General features: G+C 42.4%; 1 protein-coding gene across 1 annotated transcript in view; it reads right to left on the bottom strand.

The window, feature by feature from the left end:
- The window catches only part of LOC109880910 (regulator of G-protein signaling 6), a gene marked incomplete in the record, with an annotated part of 146,119 nt that extends 133,882 nt beyond the window's left edge, over positions 1 to 12,237 (bottom strand). The window contains 2 exon segments of the mRNA XM_031800998.1: positions 2,347 to 2,536; positions 11,845 to 12,237. Of these exon segments, the coding sequence (XP_031656858.1) occupies positions 2,347 to 2,430 (84 nt within the window).
- Between the last annotated feature and the right edge of the window lie 288 nt (positions 12,238 to 12,525).

Genomic DNA, 12,525 nt, shown 5'->3' with positions numbered 1-12,525 from the left:
CGTGTATTTGCGTATTTCCGTTTGGGAACGCCTCCTCTGTGAAGTGTACGTGTGCACACACTCAATCCGACCTTGCACTTTAGCAAAGCGTCAAATCTATAAAACCTAGTACACTGGGGTTACTAACAGATTCTAGTTTTGGGAACAGAAATGTATTGAGATAGATCAAATGTTTCAACGATGACAAATTTAGCAGCATGTCAGCCCAGTTTCACCTACTTCCATCCGCTCCAACTTCCTCCAACTGGACTTCCTCTCGTGACCATATTTGGTGGTGAGAGAACGTTCTAAACAGAATGCTTTATAGCCCCTGTGACGTTTCTGGGTTGGCCCTTCCGTCTGTGGTAGAATTTCTGGGAGTTACTTCTGGGTGTGACAGCTCTAATGTAGTTCTGGGAGTTACTTGTGGGTGTGACAGCTCTAACGTAGTTCTGGGAGTTACTTGTGGGTGTGACAGCTCTAACGTAGTTCTGGGAGTTACTTCTGGGTGTGACAGCTCTAAAGTAGTTCTGGGAGTTACCTGTGGGTGTGACAGCTCTAACGTAGTTCTGGGAGTTACTTGTGGGTGTGACAGCTCTAACGTAGTTCTGGGAGTTACTTGTGGGTGTGACAGCTCTAACGTAGTTCTGGGAGTTACTTCTGGGTGTGACAGCTCTAACGTAATTCTGGGAGTTACTTGTGGGTGTGACAGCTCTAACGTAGTTCTGGGAGTTACTTCTGGGTGTGACAGCTCTAACGTAGTTCTGGGAGTTACTTGTGGGTGTGACAGCTCTAACGTAGTTCTGGGAGTTACTTCTGGGTGTGACAGCTCTAACGTAGTTCCACATCCGACTTGTCGGCTAAAGTGGATGTAATTTAATAGAACACTAAGTGTCTTTCCTTTCTTCCTACTCTCCTCTTTCTCTCCTTATTTACCCATCTTCCCTTCCTGTTTCTCTCCTTATTTACCCATCTTCCCTTCCTCTTCCTCTCCTTATTTACCCATCTTCCCTTCCTCTTCCTCTCCTTATTTACCCATCTTCCCTTCCTCTTCCTCTCCTTATTTACCCATCTTCCCTTCCATTCTTTAATTTCCCCTCTCCCTCCTCCCTTCTTTCAATCATGATCTACTTTTCTTTCATACTCTTCCTCCTCCTCTTTATTATTTCTCCAGACTCGTTAGTTGTTTTTTTAAATTACGTGTCTCCCACGCAGAAACAAAGGGAGTAGCTGGCCAGCACACACGCAAGAATTATGTTGCTCAAATCTGGCAAGCGTGAGATTTGGTTCACGAGTAGGCACGCACGCACGCACACACACACACATTGACAGACAGACACACACAGTTTTCTGTTTTAATCATATTGACACTTTGGGTTTACAGCAGCACCTCAAATATGTATGACTCTTCAGTTAGAGCAAGGAAACAAGGAACTTATTTAGGATGGGAAAAAGCCAGTGTAATCCTACCTTCGTCATAAGCTTGTTGTACACAATGCATGTTTCTTTCACAACCTTTATGAAACCCTCCCACAACATGCTAGTTGAGTTGAGAGGCCAGTGTGCTGTTCCACTGCAACCAGTGTTGTCCTCCTACCTTCACACAACCTTTCCACAACATAATGTTATAAAGACCAGTGTTGTCCTCCTACCTTCACACAACCTTTCCACAACATAATGTTATAAAGACCAGTGTTGTCCTCCTACCTTCACACAACCTTTCCACAACATAATGATATAAAGACCAGTGTTGTCCTCCTACCTTCACACAACCTTTCCACAACATAATGTTATAAAGACCAGTGTTGTCCTCCTACCTTCACACAACCTTTCCACAACATAATGTTATAAAGACCAGTGTTGTCCTCCTACCTTCACACAACCTTTCCACAATATAATGTTATAAAGACCAGTGTTGTCCTCCTACCTTCACACAACCTTTCCACAACATAATGATATAAAGACCAGTGTTGTCCTCCTACCTTCACACAACCTTTCCACAACATAATGATATAAAGACCAGTGTTGTCCTCCTACCTTCACACAACCTTTCCACAACATAATGTTATAAAGACCAGTGTTGTCCTCCTACCTTCACACAACCTTTCCACAACATAATGTTATAAAGACCAGTGTTGTCCTCCTACCTTCACACAACCTTTCCACAACATAATGTTATAAAGACCAGTGTTGTCCTCCTACCTTCACACAACCTTTCCACAACATAATGTTATAAAGACCAGTGTTGTCCTCCTACCTTCACACAACCTTTCCACAATATAATGTTATAAAGACCAGTGTTGTCCTCCTACCTTCACACAACCTTTCCACAATATAATGTTATAAAGACCAGTGTTGTCCTCCTACCTTTCTGTAGACGATCATGTTGGGAGATTCCTCATCAGGGTCTGCTGTCCCCACTCCACTCGGGTCCTGGCTGGACTGGTTCATACTGTAACTGACTGATGTCTTCTCTTGTTCTCTTTATCCTTTGCTCTCTCTCTTTCAGTCCCTCTCCGTTGTTCTCTTGCACTCTTTCTTCTTCTGTCACTGGAGGCTGGGGAAAGAGAAAAGAAGACATTAGATCCATCTCATAGCTGTCTATTCTCTCTCTCTCTTTCAATCCCCTTTTCTTTCTCTGTTATTGGAGACATTAGATCCATCTCATATAGCCATCTCTATTCCATCTCTTTATGTTTTTCCCTGTCATAGGGTGGAAATAAGAACACTATTACACTGAAACTCTCTCTCTCTCTCTCTCTCTCTCTCTCTCTCTCTCTCTCTCTCTCTCTCTCTCTCTCTCTCTCTCTCTCTCTCTCTCTCTCTCTCTCTCTCTCTCTCTCTCTCTCTCTCTCTCTCTCTCTCTCTCTCTCTCTCTCTCTCTCTCTCTCTCTCTCTCTCTCTCTCTCTCTCTCTCTCTCTCTCTCTCTCTCTCTCTCTATTAATGGCATGACAATGGGCCTCAGGATCTCGTCACTGTATCTCTGTGCATTCAAATTGCCATCAATAAAATGCAATTGTGTTCATTGTCCCTTGCTTTTGCCTGCTCATACCATAACCCCACCATCGGACACAATGTTCACAACGTTGACATCAGCAAACCGCTCGCCCACACAACGCCATACACGTACGTGGTCTGCGGTTTTGAGGCCATTTGGAAGTACTGCCAAATTCTCTAAAACGATGTTGGAGGCGGCTTATGGTAGAGAAATGAACATTAAATTCTCTGGCAACAGGTTTGGTGGATATTTCTGCAGTCAGCATGTCAATTGCACTCTCCCTCAAAACTGGAGACATCTGTGGCATTGTGAAGTCACCTGGAATGCATTTCAATTAACATGTGTGCTTTGTTAAAAGTTCATTTGTGGAATTTATTTTCCTTCTTAATGAGTTTAAGCTAATCAGTTGTGTTGTCACAAGGTAGAGGTCGTATACAGAAGATAGCCCTATTTGTTAAAATACCAAGTCCATATTATGACATGAACAACTTTGATGACACTGACTCTCATGAGGACTGCCACAGGAAAGGAAGACCCAGAGATACCTCTGCTGCAGAGGATCAGTTAATTAGAGTTACCAGCCTCAGAAAATGCAGCCCAAATAAATGCTTCACAGAGTTCAAGTAACAGACACATCTCAACTGTTCAGAGGAGACTGCGCGAATCAGGACTTCATGGTCGAATTGCTGCAAAGAAACCACTTCTAAAGGACACCAATAAGAAGAAGAGACTTGCTTGGGTCAAAAAACACGAGCAATGGACATTAGACCGGTGGAAATCTGTCCTTTGGTCTAATGAGTCCACCATGTCGTTGTGAGATGCAGAGTAGGTCAACGGATGATCTCTGAATGTGAGGTTCCCACCGTGTTAGGGTGGTTTGCTGGTAACACAGTCTGTGATTTATTTAGAATTCAAGGAAAAGCAGCCAACAAGTACTCAGCATATGTGGGAATTCCTTCAAGACTGTTGGAAAAGCATTCCAGGTGAAGCTGGTTGGGAGAATGCCAAGAGTGTGCAAAGATGTCATCAAGGCAAAGCGTGGCTACTTTCAATAATCTAAAATGTTTTTAGATTTGTTTAACACTGTTTTGTTTACTATTTGATTCCAGATGTGTTATTTCATAGTTTTGACGTCTTTTCAACAGTTTTTACCCCCAAGCCATAAGACTCCTGAACAGGTAATCAAATGGCTACCCGGACTATTTGCATTGTGTGCCCCCCCCCCAACCACCCACCCCCTCTTTTTACGCTGCTGCAATTCTCTGTTTATCATATATCATATATATATATATCCCTTTAACCATACGTACATGTACATACTACCTCAATCAGCCTGACTAACCAGTGTATTTATGTAGCCTCGCTACTTTTATAGCCTCGTTACTGTATATAGCCTGTCTTTTTACTGTTGTTTTTATTTCTTTACCTACCTATTGTTCACCCAATACCTTTTTTTGCACTATTGGTTAGAGCCTGTAAGTAAGCATTTCACTGTAAGGTGATTTCACTGTAATTTCACTGTAATACCTGTTGTATTCGGTGCACGTGACAAATACTCTTTGATTTGTTTTGATTTGATTCACTATAATTCTACAATGTAGAAAATAGTCAAAATAAAGAAAAACCCTTGAATGAGTAGGTGTGTCCAAACCTTTGACTGGTACTGTGTACTGATGCTAAGAAAGTAATACAAAGTATATGATGTGTAGTAAGCTGCTAGTAGTTGATGTGCCTCACCCTAATAATTTAGTCCCTTTTAACCTCATATTTTACCCCCTGTTTTAGAGAAATATCTAATATTGTAAGGGCTTTCATTGTCTGCTTATATGCCCCCTTTATTTATCCTACAGTTCTGACTTGGTGTACAGGGAGAATACTGTAAGTATGGCCTATGTTCTGAATTCTGTTGCTGTACATTTCAAAAACTACATCCGTCCTAGCTCGCTCATTAATTCATGTCTTAATGGAAATTGCGGATTACCTCTCATCTGCTCGTTGTCCCCTTATGCCAAAGCTTCTGCATCTCAATTGTCAGTTGAAACCACATGTGCAAGTCAACCATATCAGCTATGTTTTTTTTAAAGGCAGTAAAATGAGGTTGAATGAACTGTTTCACTGCCAGACAAGGCTCCACTGATAGCCAGGTGTAGCAGTGGTAAGATGTTGGGACTGCTGCTGGGACTCTGCTGTTGGGACAGCTTTATCTAGGCCATATCAGTTTTGTGGGCTCCGTTTGGCACCGTTATAGTGCAATTTATGTATTTTTGAGTGTTGTGTTGTGTAGTGGCTTTGCTGGCATGCATCAAAAGAAAATTATGGGGGGGTTTGCCCCGCCAAGATTTACATGCTAAAATCACCACTGGCCAGGAATCATGCAGATAAACACAATTTGGGTCTTTCTACAAACTAGGGTTCCGGTGCAACATTTGGGTCTTTCTACAAACTAGGGTTCCGGTGCAACATTTGGGTCTTTCTACAAACTAGGGTTCCATTGCACCATTTGGGTCTTTCTACAAACTAGGGTTCCATTGCACCATTTGGGTCTTTCTACAAACTAAGGTTCCAGTGCAACATTTGGGTCTTTCTACAAACTAGGGTTCCGGTGCACCATTTGGGTCTTTCTACAAACTAGGGTTCCGGTGCAACATTTGGGTCTTTCTACAAACTAGGGTTCCGGTGCAACATTTGGGTCTTTCTACAAACTAGGGTTCCGGTGCACCATTTGGGTCTTTCTACAAACTAGGGTTCCGGTGCACCATTTGGGTCTTTCTACAAACTAGGGTTCCGGTGCAACATTTGAGTATTTCTATGAACTAGGGTACCAGTGCACATTTCTTGTCGTGGACAACTGTTTTGGAGGTTGTTTACGAAGTCCTTAATAATAATAATAATAATTCGCTTTTTTTTTCATGTGAATACATTAAGATATTAAGGGGAACATAGATACATTCAATATGATTTGTGAGTTGAATTAAAAACCTGTTTTAAACCCTTTCTCATGCTTGGAATCTGTGACATAAAACACTACCTTTCTTTCTTTACATTTGTGATACTGTTATTTGTTGTTATATCATACTCTTAAGGAATTTAACAATTGAATTACACGTTGACCCTGATCCTGTTAAATTCCTGGATATTATTGTATTTTTCTGTGAACTGTGACCTCATAATATTTCGTATCTCCCGTCTTCCGTATCTGTGACAGTGTGAAAACAGTTTTCAAGGGGCAGGACATTATGAATGTGAAATCCTTCTAACAGAAAGTAACTTTCCTTTTTTTGATTAATAAAACAGACATCGATACTGACATGAACAGGGTTCTTCAATAATTACACATCGCTGGTTTGATGTTTAGCCGTTTAGTTGCTTGGGGACATTATTGCCAGCAACATCAGCTGATTCTGTGATAAAGAGCTTGTGTGATATGGAACGCGATTTAACAACAGCCAAAGTGCTGGAATTCATGTTGATCTTCGCGGATTGACAGAACATTTTGGTGTCTGTGTTGTTATTGCGGTCAAGATAATTAGTCTACATCATGGACAACAATAAATCAAGATTCCCGAGGTAAAATTACAGTCTGTGTCTGTTTTGATTGTTTGTTTTCCGAATTAAAACAAAGCAACTGAGTACTTGAAAATGTTTATTCATTGATGAATATAATTCGAAAAATACAACAACAACAAAAATAGCTTTTTTGTTTGTTTTGTTTTTGCCTATTAAAAACCAAAAACAACTTGATATTTCAATGATCACATGTGGGTGGGGTTAAATACGGAATGCCTGGTTAAGTGCACAGACAAAACTTCCTGTCCTTTCAAAGTAGGAATTCATCTTTCTAACTCCATTCTATTAATCTAGTATCTATGAATTAATTGATTCATTGATTAATAGCTGCCCATACCATGCCACAGTGCCAAGGTAGGATTTTCTCAATTTCTGCATAAGATTTAGTGTGTATTGACTTATTCATGAACTGCTGTTACTGTAAATGGTTAGCTGACTGCTGTATCCTAGCTACCTAACTATCCATTAGTAAACTTATTAAATGATGCTATACAGCCAAAACAACAGTATATATTGCGAGACTAGAGATATGCCCCTAAATATAGTTAGTCAGTGGTTGCACATCTAACTAGCTGGAATGAAGCAAGGACGTGAATAGTATACATGTAAATATATCCTTTCACCATTTACAGCAGGTCTTCAGCTACCCAGACCATGCTTGTGTGTCCAGCTGACACCTGTGCAAATCATTGTGTCTATAGCAGTGGAATGAAACAAACCAACCAATGCCTCGTGTCGTGCTGTAGGTCCACCCAACACCCAAGGGGTTTTGGGGTTCAGAAACAATGCCTAGCTCCTACCCCTAGACGCGTGTGGAGATCTGAGAGAACTCAGCAATACCATCAACATGTGACAATTTGAATGACATGTAGGTGTTTTGTTGTTGCTAGGAGTTATGGTCTCATTGTGTCTATCTAGAATATTATTCCTGTAACAACAGACGGGACATTTTTACTTTGATGTCACACATTGGCTCCATTATGTATAGAAAGAACCATTTACATACAGGCAACATTATTCCAGCATTCCAGACCGTAATGTTGCCTGGAACTCTCTGATAGGGTGATTCTCATTCCACATTCCTGTCCAGGCATTTCTGCCTCTCGCTGCTGCTGCCAGTTGGCGCCTGACGATTGGACACCTGTCACAATATTGGCGTCTGCAGCGAGCTGTGGCGAGAGCAGAGGAAGAGATGAGATGAATACCCAAATAGCCTCAATGTCTACCTTAAAATACGCTGAGGTCTGATGATGGATCAGATCTGATGGTGGCAGCAGTGGGGTCAGATCTGATGATGGGATCAGTGGGATCAGATCTGATGGGGACAGCAGTGGGATCAGATCTGATGGTGGGATCAGATCTGATGGGGGCTGCAGTGGGATCAGATCTGATGGGGGCAGCAGTGGGATCAGATCTGATGGGGGCAGCAGTGGGATCAGATCCAATGGGGGCAGCAATGTGATCAGATCTGATGGGGGCAGCAGTGGGATCAGATCTGATGGGGACAGCAGTGGGATCAGATCTGATGGGGGCAGCAGTGGGATCAGATCTGATGGGATCAGTGGGATCAGATCTGATGGGGACAGCAGTGGGATCAGATCTGATGGGGGCAGCAGTGGGATCAGATCTGATGGGGACAGCAGTGGGATCAGATCTGATGGGGGCAGCAGTGGGATCAGATCTGATGGGGGCAGCAGTGGGATCAGATCTTCAGACATACTGTATGATGTCCAGTATGGCTCTGTTGGGTTGTGTGTCTGTGTGTGTTTGTGTTAGGAGTGTGTGTGTTCCAGGGCATTTCTGTCTGAGTTATTGGTCCAGTTGTTTGGCTCCCTGTTGAATATCACCTGGTTTAGATCAATAACCCCTGTAGAGTATCACCTGGTTTAGATCAATAACCCCTGTAGAGTATCACCTGGTTTAGATCAATAACCTGTCCTATGGATGTCACAACATGTAGGTTGGAACATACATACATACAGAGAGAGAAAAGGTGTAAACTTGGCAGTAGAAAATCTTAACAGTATATTTGACCTCTCAGCTTCCCTATCAAATCTAAAAATCTCAAATAGAAAACCGAAGAAAATGAACAATGACAAATGGTTTGATGAAGAATGCAAAAATCTAAGAAAGAAATTGAGAAACCTGTCCAACCAAAAACAGAGACCCGGAAAACCTGAGTCTACGCCTTCACTACGGTGAATCACTAAAACAATACAGAAATACACTATGGAAAAAGAAGGAACAGCACGTCAGAAATCAGCTCAATGTAATTGAAGAATCCATAGACTCTAAACACTTCTGGGAAAATTGGAAAACACTAAACAAACAACAACACAAATAATTATCTATCCAAAATGGAGATGTCTGGGTAAACCACTTCTCCAATCTTTTTGGCTCTATAACAAAGAATAAAGAGCAAAAACATATACATGATCAAATACAAATGTTAGAATCAACTATTAAAGACTACCAGAACACACTGGATTCTCCAATTACCTTGAATGAGCTACAGGACAAAATAAAAACCCTCCAACCCAAAAAGGCCTGTGTTGTTGATGGTATCCTTAATGAAATGATCAAATATACAGACAACAAATTCCAATTGGCTATACTAAAACTCTTTAACATCATCCTTAGCTCTGGCATCTTCCCCAATATTTGGAACCAAGGTCTGATCATCCCAATCCACAAAAGTGGAGACAAATTTGACCCCAATAATTACCGTGGGATATGCGTCAACAGCAACCTTGGGAAAATCCTATGCATTATCATTAACAGCAGACTCGTACATTTCCTCAATGAAAACAATGTACTGAGCCTAAACATAGCAGGTACTGTAAGTAACAGGTAACTTCCACAAAGCTGTGAACGATCTGAGAGACAAGGCAAGAAGGGCATTCCATGCCATCAAAAGGAACATAAAACTCAACATACCAATTAGGATCTGGCTAAAAATACTTGAATCAGTCATAGAGCCCATTGCCCTTTATGGTTGTGAGGTCTGGGGTCCGCTCACCAACCAAGACTTCACAAAATGGGACAAACACCAAATTGAGACTCTGCACGCAGAATTCTGCAAAAATATCCTCCGTGTACAACGCAGAACACCAAATAATGCATGCAGAGCAGAATTAGGCCGATACCCACTAATTATCAAAATCCAGAAAAGAGTCGTTAAATTCTACAACCACCTAAAAGGAAGCGATTCCCAAACCTTCCATAACAAAGCCATCACCTACAGAGAGATGAACCTTTTTAAAAACATTTTATTTATCTGTTATTTTAGCAGGTAAGTTGACTGAGAACACGTTCTCATTTGCAGCAACGACCTGGGGAATAGTTACAGGGGAGAGGAGGGGGATGAATGAGCCAATTGTAAACTGGGGATTATTAGGTGACCATGATGGTTTGAGGGCCAGATTGGGAATTTAGCCAGGACACCGGGGTTAACACCCCTACTCTTACGATAAGTGCCATGGGATCTTTAATGACCTCAGAAAGTCAGGACAACCGTTTAACGACCCATCCGAAAGACGGAACCTGGAGAAGAGTCCCCTAAGCAAGCTGGTCCTGAGGCTCTGTTCACAAACACACCCCACAGAGCCCCAGGACAGCAGCACAATTTGACACAACCAAATCATGAGAAAACAAAAAGATAATTACTTGACACATTGGAAAGAATTAACAAAAAAACAGAGCTAATTAGAATGCTATTTGGCCCTAAACAGAGAGTACACAGTGGCAGAATACCTGACCACTGTGACTGACCCAAAATTAAGGAAAGCTTTGACTATGTACAGACTAAGTGAGCATAGCCTTGCTATTGAGAAAGGCCGCCGTAGGCAGACATGGCTCTCAAGAGAAGACAGCCTATGTGCTCATTGCCCACAAAATGAGGTGGAAACTGAGCTGCACTTCCTAACCTCCTGTCCAACGTATGACCATATTAGAGAGACATATTTCCCTCAGATTACACAGATCCACAAAGAATTCAAAAACAAACCCAATTTTGATAAACTCCCATATCTACTGCGTGAAATACCACAATGTGCCATCACAGAAGCAAGATTTGTGACCTGTTGCCACGAGAAAAGGGCAGCCAGTGATGAACAAACACCATTGTGAATTCAACCCATATTTATGCTTATTAATTTTCCCTTGTGTACTTTAACCATTTGTACATTGTTACAACACTGTATATATATATAATAGTTTTGAAACTTCTGTATGTGTTTACTGTTCATTTTTATTGTTTATTTCACTTTTGTATATTATCTACCTCACTTGCTTTGGCAATGTTAACACGTTTCCCATGCCAATAAACCCCTTGAATGGAATTGAATTGAATTGAGAGAGAGAGAGAGAGAGAGAGAGAGTGAGAGAGAGAGAGAGAGAGAGAGAGAGAGAGAGAGAGAGAGAGAGAGAGAGAGAGAGAGAGAAAGAGAGAGAGAGAGAGAGATAGAGAGAGAGAGAGAGGAAGGCAGATAGACAGAGATATACAGAAAGACGAGAGAGACACACAAGGACAGAGAGAGAGTGAGAGAGACATAAAGTGACAGACAGACAGAGACACACAGAGATGAGAGAGAGACAAAGAGAGAGAGACACGAAGAGTGACAGAGAGAGAGAGACACAGAGCGAGACAAAGAGAGAGAGACATGAAGAGTGACAGAGAGAGAGAGATTCCCTATACTGTAGTAGCTGTTTAGCTTTCTCTCGGTGCTGTGCTGCTGGAACTACACCAACCAGGTCGCTCAAGAGCCACTGTAAAATTCAACGTCCGTCCAGGTACTGTAAGACGTTTGGAGCAACGGTGACGCGGATGTTTAATCCCAGTTCACGCGCTTTATTGTTCATCAAACCTCAACCTTTAAAGTACCCGTTCGGAATTCATGCCTAAATTTAAAAATTTGACGTTTAAAGGACAAATAATGGATTCTGCGGTGAAACTGTGAGAGCTTGTTGAGTATATAGCTGCTCCACACCACAGCGCAAATCCTCCATGGACCACTCTTGTCCCAATGCACATGCACATGCACACACACACTCACACACGCACACACACTCACACTCACGCGCACACACACACACACACACACTCACACACTCACACTCGCACGCACTCACTCACACTCACACTCACACTCACGCACATTAGTAACGTAACTCCCATACTCAATCTGGCAATACACTGGTGTTATCGATATACACACACTCTCTCTCTCTCATACACACACAAACACCTCAGTGCCAAAATTCAGTATTGTCTTTCACACCTCTCACAAGCGTTCATTACCTTAGCAACAAAGTATCGGATGGTCCACTCTTCTTGGTCTCTTTCCCCCCCTAGCAACAAGCACACAGCATGTTCATGATCTAATTGGCTTGAGGAGCGAGTCAAAAGGATGGATGGAGAGAACAGGAGAAGCGGCGCACACAGATGTTGGATCAGAGACAGCTGCTGGGAGGGTGTAGCGTTCCCCCCCCTCTCTCTCTCTCTCTCGTTCTGTCTCTCTCTCTCTCTCTGTCTCTCTCTCTCTCTGTCTCTCTCTCGTCTCTCTCTCTCTCTCTCTGTCTCTCTCTCTCTCTCTCTGTGTCTCTCTCGTTCTGTCTCTCTCTCACTCTCTCTCGTTCTGTCTCTCTCTCACTCTCTCTCGTTCTGTCTCTCTCTCTCTTTCTCGCTCGTTCTGTCTCTCTTTCTCTCTCTCTCTCTCTCGCGCTCTCTATCTCTCTCGTTCTGTCTCTCTCGTTCTGTCTCTCTCAATCTCTCTCTCCCTCTCTCTCTCTCTCGATCTGTCTCTCTGTGCGCTGGGATGTGGCGTGGGTGGTCTCTGTGTAGAGTAGAGCAGTCAGGTACGTACGAAAAGAGAGGATCATCGCGTGTACGCTTCCGAGTGTGTGCATGTGTTTCTATAAGGAAGAAAGGGAGTGAGTGAGTGAGTGAGTGAGTGAGTGAGTGAACAGGAAAAAAAAAAAA

This window comes from Oncorhynchus kisutch, linkage group LG21 (genome assembly GCF_002021735.2).
Source record: "Oncorhynchus kisutch isolate 150728-3 linkage group LG21, Okis_V2, whole genome shotgun sequence".
NCBI classification, from domain to species: Eukaryota; Metazoa; Chordata; class Actinopteri; order Salmoniformes; family Salmonidae; genus Oncorhynchus; species Oncorhynchus kisutch.
Note: the sequence above shows the minus strand (reverse complement) of the source record. Positions and strands in the feature narration are given on the sequence as shown.